Source organism: Temnothorax americanus, unplaced genomic scaffold (assembly GCF_048541705.1).
Source record: "Temnothorax americanus isolate GAGA-0224 unplaced genomic scaffold, ASM4854170v1 Scaffold20, whole genome shotgun sequence".
Taxonomy (NCBI): domain Eukaryota; kingdom Metazoa; phylum Arthropoda; class Insecta; order Hymenoptera; family Formicidae; genus Temnothorax; species Temnothorax americanus.
In genome coordinates, this window is record NW_027509339.1 from 875,631 (window position 1) to 888,438 (window position 12,808).

Sequence of the window (12,808 nt, forward strand, 5' to 3'; positions counted from 1 at the left end):
TAAATCAAGACTTGAGGGGTTCAACGCTGGGAACTTTGGGAATGTAAAAAGATAGTCGGTTTTTATTTCACTGTTAGTCCGCACAACTTTTGCGATTTTAAAAGTAAAATAAAATGTTCTCAAACTACATTTTCGAGGACTGCAAGTAACTAAATATACTTATTATTATTATATCATTAAAGTACAATTGAATTTTGCTTCTTGGGAACTTTAGTTCAAAAGTTACAAGAAGCTAAGAAGTTGCAACAATGACCTTTAAGTTTACTTGAGAAAAGTTCTTTTTGATTTAATCAAAGAATCTCTTTGTTAAAATTAAAACCAAAAAATGTTGAGGCACTCTCTGTGCATTGAAAGAAAAACCGAAACTATTCACATCGAAGTTTGGAGATGAGTTTTATCAATTGTAGTCTTAAGCTCCTTTTGTATAATATATTTTATAATTCTATTAAGTTATTAATAAAAATAATTTTTATTAATCATAAATCATAAATTAATAAATATATTAAACACTGCATTCTATTAAAAAATTCTTTCTTTACTGGCATCGTTACCAGTAACGGTATTCCGTGTTTTGAATTATTAAAGAAAGTAAAATTGCACAATTATAACATAATACGCCGCATACGATATGATTCTATAAATTTCGTAACAAAAAGAAATAATTATTATCAATTTGATATCATCGTTATTTTTCGTAGGTAAAATAAAGTAAAATGTAAATATCGTGACGTACGGAATACCTCTACAGCAATCCTCGAATCTTCAGTGGACAATAGTGCAAAGTTCTTTTCGGCCGAAAATAGCTTCGTATATTTGGGATCTTCTTTTTAATGTACATTTGCGTTATATACATATACGTTACGTCGCACTGCCATAATTGAGGGCATTTTAACTAGGTTTACAAGGCGTCGAAACAATAAGGAGACGCGTCTCGAAGCACTGCTTCGCCGAACTCGCTGCCGCCTCCGAAGACTTTACTTTCTCTCTCATGCGCTCTCTTATCTTTTTCTCTCTCTCTTTCTCTCTTTCGCACCCTGTCTTTCTCTCTAAAGCTAAAATAACATAGTCGGAATGTAGTTACATGGATGCAGTTATCCCACAGATAACGAGATCTCCGCCCCACCCTTAGCTCCCCTTTCCGCTAAGAACTAAATTAATTACAGAGACAGGTTCTCGATAACGGATAACGATCATTAAAATTAGCTAAATAGATTTTGCTGCGACGCATCATTCTCGAACGTGCTCCACGCATTGTTCAGCTCCATGAAAATCAACTTTGCTATATTCTCATTTGCTGTGCCCGCTTGCTGCAACACAAAAAGAGATACGTTGAATTTTTTTTAAATTAAAAACTACTTTCACAAAATATGAATTGTTTAAATAGCAAGATAATTATCCGCTGTGTGTATATTTACATTGTATAACTACATTGATTTTTCTCGTCGCCGGTTTAATATTTACGCGCTGCTTTGTTATAACATTGACTCTCGCAGGCCACAGTGGACGATCTGGAGGACCTTAACCATTTTTCGCTCATAAGTTTCGAAAAATTCAATGTATTGTAGTTTTCTTTTCCGTTTTCAATTGATCGTAAATTTTCTGAGAATTATGATGGTAAAATCAGAATTTGTAAAAAAATCATTACCAAAAAATACGCGTTAAAAAATATAAATGATAGTTTTAAACATAGTTTAAAATTTCGTTGGGGTCCCTGAGACCCCAGTGTGGCTTTCGAGGGTTAATATTTAAATGTTAATTAATAAGTGATAAAGTTAAGATACATTAAAAATACACTTGTATTATTTAATATTTAGTAATATCAATTTCATCAGCAGTAAAAAATGCAGATGATTATGATGAATACATTACTGCTATTATTGATTATTATCTATAACATCTATTGGAAAATTAAAAAACGTTAATATTTCATGAATAATTTAAAAAATGATAACATTTACGCGATAAAAAAGATTATGTAAACAACGATATTCGATGAGATTCAAGTACCTTATCCGGATGTACAGCTAAGCAAGCTTTTCTGTAAGCCTTCTTGACGTCCGCAGCCGTGACCAATTGATGCATTTCGCAACGCTGCCACCTCTCAGCCTCCGGCCATAGGACCGTGTGTAACGAGCAAAGCAGAGCCCGCAAATTTCCTTTCTTACCCTCCGTCCACTCAGCAATTTTCATCCTGTCGGGATCCATCGACTTGGCCGCTTCCACCTTTCGCATCTGATTTATTGTCTTCGGGCTGTCCTTGTCCGCTTTGCGCGAGCTGAAGAAGTTGTATCCCTGGCTACCAAGCAGATCCTCGAACGCATCGCCGCTCTTCTCCTTCGGTTTACCGCCAAACGCGTCCGAGGTGCCGCTACCCGCGCCATTGGCCTCGTTTGTCGCCGCGTTGGATTTGTGCATTGCGTTCGGGCTGGAATGGATCGGCGTACTTGCAGGCGCCGGACTCGCCGACTGCGGGGTATTCGAGTTCCTCGACGTACCGTTCCAGCTACCTGCAAGACCGGCGCCCAATGATCCGGCCAAATTGGCAAATGGATCCTTGTTAGCTTGAGCGGCGAAGTTCGGCACGCTGGCATTTCGGGGGAAATTTTCCTCGGGATTTGGACACTTCGCGGTATTCGGGTTCGTGCTGTTGCCGAGAAGATTGTTCGAGGCGTTTCCGCCCAGCGGATCGAACAGCAGATCGTTGACTTCCTTGACGTTGTTCGACGTTGTCTGACTCTGTCCGAAAAACAGATCGCTCATGTTCAGATTGCTATTGCTGGGAGTGATGTTGCTCCTCGTCGCGGAACTGTCGTGTCCGAACAGTAAGTCAGTCGGGGCGTTATTGTTAATTAAGGGTATCGAATTGGCGACCTCGGTCTGCGGCGCCGACACGCCGAAACCGCCCAAGAGATCGCTTTCGTTCTGACTAGAACTAGAAAATATATCTAATCCTGGATTTGCCGCCGCGGCGGCGGGAGTATTTGAGGTATTATTGGTATTGTCCGGCATGCCGAGGTTCAACAAATCAGCCTCCTGAAAGCTGTTCTCTTCGATCTTGCTTGGCTCTTCCTCTTTCGGCTGTTCCGGCAGTTGTACTGCTTCGTGTTGTGAAATCTTGTCGGTTTCATTCAAGGGTACTTTCTGAGTCTGCAATAATGTCAATTATTATCGATTATTAATCAACTTTCCAACATTTTCCCCTACTCTTTAACGCTAAAAATACTAAATAATTGTGTATCTAATAAATGATTAAAATAATAATATTCTACCTCTTCCTCATGAGGAGATGTCCTAAAGTTCTCCAGAGTTTCCTCCATTTCCAGCGTTGAACCAAACAGCGGACCCGGCACGGGCTTGACACAGGTTTCCGCTTCCCACGGCGACGGCACCCTCGACAATTTCGAATTTTCCTCACCTATCATGACATTCAGCACAATGCGGAACTTGCCGCCAATCTCGGGAGCATCGTCCAAGTCGCGTTTTTCGAACGTCAAGGCGCTCTCGGTGATGGGCACGTAGCCAGTATGGAAGTGCAGGGAAGCGATTTTGATGCCTATAACACGGCCGAGCTGCTGCCTGGCGTGGTTTATCACTAGAGTGACGTCACCGCGCACGGCCGCGTCTCCCAGAATCAGGCAGACCTTGCCCTCCATCATTCCAAACAGCTTCATTTCCTCGTAGTTGGCCTTCTTCGTCGTGAAGACCAGCGCGCCGTTACTGTAGATCTCTATGTACGGCCGGCAACCGTCTTTCGCTCTGGTGAACAACGGCACCGGTTGTACGACAATGGAACGGAGGACCAACGGCTTCGTGTGCGGAGGCCGGCCGCCACTGAGCATACTCATGTAATTGATACTGCGCAATTCCGAGGGTTGTAAATGTGGCGGCTGGCAGCGTCTCGTCGTGAACAGAGCGATCGCCTCCTCGACGGTGGTCAGGGCTCTGCTGTAGATCAATAGAGTGCATGCCACTGTAGCGCTCGCCCGATACCCGTCCTGGAAAGACAAATCAGTAGGATAATCGAGCCGTCACTTGTTAGTGAACGTTTGATCGCGCGATTTGAATTGCGACATACTCACATTACAATATAGCACCACCACGTGATTAAAGTCAGCGTTCAAATACTGATAGATATCTTGACAGATCTGGTACAGAGCAAACAGCATGGGTGCATTCGATTCCGGAGTGGCGTAGGCAAATGAACAATCAATGTGCTTGCCGGGGAGTCGCGTGACGCTCGGCCGGCCGCGGGACAGATTGTATAGTTGAATCTTGGCGGGCGGCGGATGCCTGGCATGGAGGAACGCTCTCACGTCCTCCACGTGATTAGCCCGATAGGCAGATTCGATCCCGTCGGCCGGATACGGCATAATGAGTATGCGCGACGTCAGATAACTCGCGTCCAGTTCCGTCCTGGCCATACTCTGTTGAACGGTATGCATCACCTTGCTGGAAGTGTCTTTCAAGTTGCGTAGGATGCTTCCGGCGCCACCTCTCAGCGAGTTGAATAGGCCAGTTGTGCTCTGAGTCGCCGGGACCTTGGACACTACCGTCTGCACGGGCGCCGGTCTTGGCGGCGGCATCGTTGCCGGCGTGGTGGAACGAGGAACTGGCGCTGGCGTGTCCGACGGTGGTGGTGGTGGCGTTGGACGCGGGGGCGGCGACGGCTTGATCGTGATTTCGATCCGTGCCGGTTCTCTGGGATCGAAGTCGTTCGATTCGGCGATTGCCGCCAAACGTTCCAAGAGCTGCGCTGTCGTCAGCCTCTGTATGGGCGAGACTTGCAAACATCCCTTCACCAGATCGTGTAGACATGCGTACCGTGGATTAGGCGGTAACGGTGGATACTTGCCGTTCACAATTGCCAATTTGTTGCCTGCGAGATAAAAAATATTTTAATAAATACTATCATTATGATAAAATTGGCATACATATTCAAGCTTGAAAGTATTTATCTTCAACAACAGTACATCTTTAAAAGAAAGTTATTTAAACCTATCCTTTCTAATAATCCCGTGTTTCCACATTCGTTATCAATTATATATCTATGTTTTGATTAACTCAATATATTTAGTAAATCGCCGATTATCTCACCTTCGGGAAAAGGATGCCGCAATGTAACTAAAGAATATAATATACACCCTAAAGCCCAACTGTCCACCGGAGGCCCTATAGGGTCATTGTTCCACGTATCCATCATTTCCGGGGCGCGATACATGGGGGTTGTGTACTTGGCCATTTGATCCTCCAGTGTGGCACGTTTTTGAGCATTCCATGACGGATCGGGTAGTATCTGCTGAGTCGAGGCGCTACCAAAGTCACAAAGTTTCACGAGGCCGTCTCTACCGATCAAAAAGTTCTCCAGCTTGATGTCCCGATGCACGAAGGGTTCCGGCTGCTGGCTGTGCATGTGATGCACCGCACGTACCGCTTGATAGGCTATCTTGCACACCTGGGCGAGAGTCAGCGTATTCGCGGACACGCTCCTGAGTATATCCGCTACCGTACCGCCGGGACATAGCTCGGTGACAACCAGGTACTCATATCCTTTACGCTCCTCTCGCTCTAGTCGTTGAGCATATAAGAACTGAATAATATTTGGGTGATTCGACAGTCTCTTCAGTGTTTCTATCTCTTGTATAATGGCTCTGTTTGCATCTTCATCGGCGGCGATAAGTCTCTAATGATAAAAAATAATCTTTGTACAATACAACATTAAATTGCAAGAAGAATTTACGTGAATTAGTTTACTTACCTTAAGTGCGTATTCTTTTCCCGTAGCAACATCTTCTACCGCAAACACCAATGCCCATCCACCTGTTGATACGATGTTTGCCACAAATTATCTAAATGTTAATAATGATACATAATTCGATTACGAGAATTATATCTCTCGCTCATGTTTTTCATATCATGCGCATAAATAAATGTCATTTATTATGCCTGTATGATAAAGCAACGTCTGTTCATTTTACAAGCTGTACTAATTCAAACTGTTAATTTCTACAAATATTCACATTTGAGTTAAGTATTAAACACAAACTGCAACAACAAATTTAAAAAAAGGTCCTTTTATATATATGTTCATAAATTCAACATGATTTAATAATCATCTACCTTTTTGAAATAATAACTTTGCAATTAAAATTTTAATTCACATACTCTAGACATACTAGAATTCTATTTCAGTAAATATTAACAAAAATGGTCAGCATAATCCACTTTTAAAAATGTAAATTTAAAGAAATAAAAAAAACTTGAATTATGTATAACATGCATCTACATTATTTGGTTTTTAAGAAAACATAAACTTGTTGATAAACCAATGTCTTGCACATCATAATCTTTAACGTGCAGTAAAATATAGATTGAGAAAGTATAACGAATGAACAATAGTAAGCTATATTAACGCAATCAATAGATTCTAAATATAATTAGAAAGGAATGTCTAGACAGCTTCGCCGCGCATTCACAAGGAAGCTGCGAGCTCAAGGACCGAGCAAATATCGCCTGCATCTTAAAACTCGTGTTAAAGCGATCATCTTAAAAGAAAATAGACAAAATAGATCTTTAATCGACAAAATCCGATCCAGCGAAACGTGAATGCGCGCGATAAGGAATTAAAGAAGATAAGAAGCGTTGACGTCAGAACACTCGGAACAGATTGTCCGTGACACGCGATTGGCGTGTCTGGCCGCGTGTCAAAACACACGTTGACACGTTTGACACATGACAGGCGAGCAGATGTCACGCGAGAGCGAGAGATCGGCGAAGGTCTGGCTCCTTTCTCCTCTCCTCTTGCCGCCCAGCGCGATTATCCGGCCTTTTTTTTTTTTATCGCGACGCGAGTAAGGCGGACCGCGGTCCGGCTATAATCGCGGATTAGGTGGTACCCGCCCGGAGACGAGATCTCTGACAGGCACCCGAGATTCCGTGGTGGCGCCAGCACTGCCAGCCTCCACAAGCACTCCACGGGAGGATAAGACGGATAGACTCACCCTCGGCGATCAGTCGCGTCACCCGCAGCTTCACATTGTTGATGTCCAACGTCTGGCCGACGTACTCGTTGCCGCCGGTGCCGCCGTTCAGGTACCCGAGCGCGGACCTCAGGTAGTCCGACATATTTCCCTGGAACCTGCCTCGGTGGGCAACCCCCCGTGGATAGCGGGATAGCCCACTCACACTCTCTCTCTCTCTCTCTCTCACAGTCGCGTCGTTGCGGACAGCCGATACCGTGCGGCCATATTGGCGCGGCGGTAACGTCGGCGGCGCGCGCAACCGGACCGGCGCGGCCGTCGCTTCGGTGACCAACTTCAGGCGCCAACGAGATCGCGCTCGTTAAAAAATTCCGTCTGCCGATTTATCGAATGCTAATAACTGCAAAGAGACATATTTGTAATTCATATTTGTAATTCAATAACACGCTCGACTTTTTACACCCGACTCGACAAATGTTACCTTGCGTGCGAGAAATTTTTCAAAGAGAAACGCGTCGGCGCTCGAGCGCGACGCCGATCGTAAATTACGATTCTCGCGAGCCCTCGACGCGCTTTTATAACGATCCTCTCTAACTCGTTCCACTTGCTCACACGGCGTGCAGTCACGCTGTAATTCCTTGCCGCGAAGATATCGCGTCCGTTTAGCGACAGAACAAAACAAAGAAATATGGCAGACAACGAACGTTTCGAGCACTCTGAAGTTAGGACGAAATAAAGCTTCACTCACTAACGTATTTTACACTATATATCTCCTTGAATTTTGCAGAAGTTAAGTCTAAAACACAGGAAAAAAAACTTTGTTTTAAAGTTAGATAAGATGAAAATTAATAAAATGCACGAGTTGTTGATAAATAATCGATAATTAATTGACGATTAATGAAACCATTCGATAAAGTTTTTGCTGACAAACTCACCGATTCCTTTCGCGAGGGATTCTTCTGAAACTTCAAACGAATAACCACGTTTTCGCGAAGCGCAACTTGCGCCGCGCGCGCGCGTGCGCGCGTACGTTCGTCTGTCGCGTCTGAAGTTAGGCGCGCACGTGACGCGCTCGAACATATGTCTTCAGGCGCGCACTCGCGCAGGCGTTAACGCGGACGCGACAGCGACGCGACGTTCGTGCCAGTTCGTAGTTTCGTAGACATTCGCCTTTGTTCGTGCTCTTATATGCGCTTTCTATTTATTGCCACTTGCTCTCGTATATAATCGCGACGATTGTTGCCGACAATTGCTCGGTATAAGCTCGATGTATATCTGTGTCAATTAGTGTTGATTCGCAGTCTAAAGGGAGACAGATATATGTGTGCGATACAGTATACATATATATGTAGATGTGTTATTTTTTAAGCGCATGACTCGCTGTCAAAACGTTCAGGTCTGTTGAATTTTTTTTCAACGCGGCCAACGATTTAAGGAAACGCCTTTCTAAGAATAAATGTAGGATTACGATGCAAAAATGATATACGATCAATCTAAACTTGTGCGATACGCACATGAAATTTTATCTTCACTTATAGCAGAGGAGTACTCGTACTGCTATCAGTTTTTTTGTCGTAAGATATTTTCCTGTCCATTTACCGTCGTTTCTTTTGTCTTTTAGATTTAACAAGACTATCAATTCCCCAAGATGTCTGAGGCGATAAGGTTCACAAAGTTGAAAACGACGACGGATCCAACGTTTTGGGCAAAATTTGCAGAACTGAAAATAGACAAGTTGAAGCTGGACGAGAAGTCCAAGATACATTTATGGGGAAGTTTTTCGCTTCGACCGAGGGACGAGGGGAGAACCAATCCATTGACGCTTGATTGTACATCGTTTAATGAGTGCGTGCCATATAAGAATGAGAATACAATTCATGTTTTTGAACTATATTTTGCAATGTAATGTGTCTTTAATTAACGGTAACGGTTAATAACGATGTATAAATCCTATGTCGACATAATAAATAGGATAAGCTCCATTTAGACGAATTTCAGAAATCTGGAGAGCACTAGTCACAATGCTGGAGTAGCTTGCCACGGCTACATGATCAACACGAATACCTATGAAGCGTTCAGACAGATAAATCCCGAGAAGTTTATCGACACGATGGGCCAATGCGTTATCGATAGTATCAGGGACGGCACTGCCTTGCAGGAACCCTGGCAGCTCTCGGTATTCCTAGTATTCGCTTATTCAGATCTGAAGAAGTATAAGTTTCATTATTGGGCCGCGCATCCAGCTCCTTTCTCATTACCGGGAATTTATTCGGTCGCACCGACGAAATTCGCATCCGGCGAATTCACGTCCGGCCAGATAGATAAATTACGCGAAAGCTTCCTTCAGCTGGATGCAAGATCGAGGAGCTTCTTCACAGTTTTCGCGTCGGGAAATGATGACTTGAGCGTTGATGACTTGTCGAAGGGAGTGCTACGTGCAAAATCAAACGAAAGAGATTTACAGCAGGTACAGTCTGATGAATTTGTATACTCTCATTGTCTTTTATATATTTGTATCATATGTAAGAAACTTATTATTGATAGATTATTAATAGCTTATTAGTAATAAATGAAATCGTTAATATCATTAGGGTGAAGTATACTTTGCATTTTATGATCCTTGCGCAAGTGCAGAACCTGGATGGCCCTTGCGAAACCTTCTGTGCCTATTGTATAGGCATTGCTCTTCGTACTGCTTTACAAATGACGTCAAAGTCTTGTCTATAAGGAGCGATAAAGTGGAGACTGCGGTTATATTTACACTTAGAATCAAAGAAGATAAAGACATGGAAACTACTTCCGAAGAGCACTTGGTAGGTTGGGAAGCTAACGTAAATGGGAAAATGGGCCCTAACATCGTGGATTTATCCAACATTATGGATCCTACCAAGTAAGTCTGAGTTTTTCAAGTCAATTAACAACGATTTTTATATTTACAGAGGTTTACGAGCGCTATTTATTTTGTTTGTGTGTTACGTTAGACTGTCAGACAGAGCGATCAATTTAAATCTGAAATTGATGAAATGGCGCCTTGTCCCTGATCTAGATTTGGAAAAGATCAGTGGTCTACGATGCCTTCTATTGGGCGCCGGTACCCTGGGATGTTCCGTGGCGAGAGTACTTCTTGGCTGGGGTATCAATAATATGACGCTCGTAGATAATTCTACCGTTTCTCACAGCAACACGGTGCGCCAGAGCCTGTATACGCACGAAGACGCGGTGCAACGTCGGCACAAAGCGCATGCTGCGAAAGACGCTTTACTTAGGATACGTCCTAGCACGGCAAGTACACGTCCACTGAACTTGTTGCATCGTCAAAACGATATTTTGGCGAGGAAGGCAGTCGTCGATAAAATCATTTTATGGCGTTGCAGAATGTGGAAGGTGTGATCTTGCATATCCCCATGCCCGGTCACGTAGTCGGCCAGAGTATGATGGAGACGACCAGGGAAGCTGTGAGCAAACTGCAAGAACTCGTAAACAGCCACGACGTGGTGTTCTTGCTTCTGGATTCGCGAGAAGCCAGATGGCTGCCAACCCTCATGTGCGCCGCGACGAATAAGATAGCGATTAACGCTGCTTTGGGCTTCGATTCGTATACGGTACAACGGCACGGCATGCGCGATCTTTCCGATTCCGACTCGCCTAAATTAACGGTACAGAACCCTGCGGGGTACGATCTTGGATGTTACTTTTGTAACGATGTGACACAACCCGGAAACGTGAGTACATATTTTAACATCGTATCAGATGTCGTGGAAAAAATGTATGATATAAACTAGATTATAAGCTAATTTAATAAAGATTTATTTTAATCCTGCGATTGTTATTTTCATTCTGATTCTAGTCCCAGACTGATAGAACGCTCGATCTGCAGTGTACCGTAAGTCGGCCGGGTTTATCGCAAATCGCCGCGGGTTTGGCAGTCGAGCTACTTATGGCAGTAACGCAACATCCCCAAGGGTAAGCTGAATTTAAATATAGGCTGACAGTAGATTTTGGTTATATGTGAGAGATTTCAATAACATTTAATAACGAACGTATACATAGATCTAGTTTAATTTAATTTCATAATGTTTAGAATTTTAGCTAGAGCGCTTATGGATAACGATAGAGACGATTGTCGAGAGAACGTCGATAATCCGCTGGTAGGATTATTGGGTGGTGTACCTCACACGATACGGGGCTCGCTTTGGGGCAACGAAATGAAACTGACTGTTACGCACAGATCCCCATTCTGTACAGCTTGCTCGACACCTTTGATCGAGGAGTATCAACAACGCGATTTTGCTTTCGTTCTTGGCGCTTGCAATGTGCCAAATTATCTCGAGAAATTATCAGGACTCGAGGAAATACTGAAGAGACCCGATCTGGATGAGGTATATAACGAGATATACGAGCAATTAAGCGTATTAGCATCTGAGAAGTGTTACAAAACTATAATAATATTTTTGTATCATATCATTTTTATATTTCTTTATATATAGGCTCATTTCAAAATCTTCTTACTTTAATAATTAAAAATTAAAATAATACATTTTAATTGCTTTACATATGCCGAATGATTCATTCGTATTGTGTTTGATGTTACATACACTTTTCAATTTTCAGTTATGTTATACAATCGACACTTCGAGCGAGGATGAAGAGTCGTGAAGGAGCGGCAAATTAAATAATACAGGCAAAATGATAAGATGCGTACAAAAGGGAAATGTATTAATTTTAGTTATAAACTACTTGCACGATTTTTTTACGTAAGAATATATAATATTTTATGCGGAATGCCATTTTGAAGAGGAGGAGAAGAACGCGTTCTCAAACTAATCAAAGTTTACAGTTTGTATAGAATCAAAAACTTTAGTGAAGATTGTTAATACAAGAGAGATATATATGAGCGATGAAAGTCTTTGTGCTTCTTCAATTCTATATAACTGTCTATGTTGCATATTTTACTTAAAATTGACGCATTATGTGTTATCTGTGATGTATAATTTTATTATTATTGAAATGTGAGGTAGATAATTTTTATATTGCGAATGATAACTATTTTTGTTCTCGCGAAACGTTCGAACTCCTTATATTACACAAGTACTTATCTTTTATTTAATTTTTATTACAGTTTTTTTTATTTCGCAATTGAAGAAATACACGTATAAGATATATATTTCGGTATAGGATATGTGAAACTACGATCAAATTATCGCGCGTTAATGTTAGAAAATAATTAATGTATCTTTAATCAATGTTCGATCTATGGATGTCTATTATACGTTGTTTTGTAACGCTTATTCTTACTCGTTCGTTGACTTTCCACGTGTTTTTATATCTCATCGTTGCTAATAAAAATACCTGTAAGCTGTTAATTTTGAAAGTGGCACATGGAAAAGTTTGAAAGTCTTAGGTATACCTCATAAATTTTTGTACATCAATATCATTTTCAAATATAAATTATTCACATGACACGCCATTTGATTTTTTATTATATATATAAAATTTCCCAATTAATGTTATACTATATGTATATTAATTATATAATACAACATGTATATTAGTTTTGATGTTATACTATATTTTGTTTAATTAAATTAAGAAATATTTCAGAAAATTATTTGAAGAGTTTCGAAAAATTGGCTGAATCACGCGAGCTTGAGCCGTTGAAAAAAAATTTTAATTTTCATTATATACAACACGAAAACCTGAATTTTCAAAAATCGATCGTCAAAAATACATCTATAGATTCCATCTATTCTACGGGAATAGATTTTTTTCGGTGGAAAAAAATGCGAGTTGAGGCCATCCCGCCAAACGTTTTTCCATTCCTTCCGGAGGTG

General features: G+C 41.8%; 2 protein-coding genes across 8 annotated transcripts; one reads left to right on the forward strand and one right to left on the reverse strand.

Annotated features, from left to right (window-relative positions):
* Nucleotides 1–415: 415 nt before the first annotated feature.
* Nucleotides 416–7,235, reverse strand: Aux (cyclin-G-associated kinase). 2 transcript variants are annotated; one of them, XM_077406270.1, is made up of 7 exons: nucleotides 6,999–7,235; nucleotides 5,756–5,817; nucleotides 5,095–5,680; nucleotides 4,080–4,876; nucleotides 3,270–3,995; nucleotides 2,008–3,147; nucleotides 416–1,307 (listed from the first exon to the last, which is right to left on the reverse strand). In XM_077406270.1, the coding sequence occupies exons 1-7, from the start codon at nucleotides 7,120–7,122 to the stop codon at nucleotides 1,200–1,202; spliced, it is 3,543 nt and encodes a 1,180-aa protein (XP_077262396.1). In that variant the 5' UTR covers nucleotides 7,123–7,235; the 3' UTR covers nucleotides 416–1,199. The 2 variants fall into 2 exon arrangements, with proteins under 2 accessions (XP_077262396.1, XP_077262394.1); XM_077406268.1 differs by lacking the exon at nucleotides 6,999–7,235 and adding an exon at nucleotides 6,713–6,898.
* Atg7 (Autophagy-related 7) lies at nucleotides 6,963–12,437 on the forward strand. 6 transcript variants are annotated; one of them, XM_077406281.1, is made up of 9 exons: nucleotides 6,963–7,089; nucleotides 8,599–8,822; nucleotides 8,976–9,444; nucleotides 9,569–9,867; nucleotides 9,959–10,259; nucleotides 10,352–10,699; nucleotides 10,825–10,940; nucleotides 11,059–11,356; nucleotides 11,589–12,437. In XM_077406281.1, the coding sequence occupies exons 2-9, from the start codon at nucleotides 8,626–8,628 to the stop codon at nucleotides 11,631–11,633; spliced, it is 2,073 nt and encodes a 690-aa protein (XP_077262407.1). In that variant the 5' UTR covers nucleotides 6,963–7,089; nucleotides 8,599–8,625; the 3' UTR covers nucleotides 11,634–12,437. The 6 variants fall into 6 exon arrangements, with proteins under 6 accessions (XP_077262407.1, XP_077262406.1, XP_077262402.1 ...); XM_077406280.1 differs by lacking the exon at nucleotides 6,963–7,089 and adding an exon at nucleotides 8,032–8,123; XM_077406276.1 differs by lacking the exon at nucleotides 6,963–7,089 and adding an exon at nucleotides 8,060–8,435.
* Nucleotides 12,438–12,808: the final 371 nt, after the last annotated feature.

Coding starts and splice junctions, on each gene's coding strand:
- Aux (XM_077406270.1), bottom strand. CDS start 7,122: ATGTCGGACTACCTGAGGTCCGCGCTCGGGTACCTGAACGGCGGCACC. Junction 4,877..5,094: donor GCGGCATCCTTTTCCCGAAG/GTGAGATAATCG, acceptor TTTATCTCGCAG/GCAACAAATTGGCAATTGTG. Junction 3,148..3,269: donor CATCTCCTCATGAGGAAGAG/GTAGAATATTAT, acceptor ACATTATTGCAG/ACTCAGAAAGTACCCTTGAA.
- Atg7 (XM_077406281.1), top strand. CDS start 8,626: ATGTCTGAGGCGATAAGGTTCACAAAGTTGAAAACGACGACGGATCCA. Junction 9,445..9,568: donor ACGAAAGAGATTTACAGCAG/GTACAGTCTGAT, acceptor TAATATCATTAG/GGTGAAGTATACTTTGCATT. Junction 10,260..10,351: donor TTAGGATACGTCCTAGCACG/GCAAGTACACGT, acceptor ATGGCGTTGCAG/AATGTGGAAGGTGTGATCTT.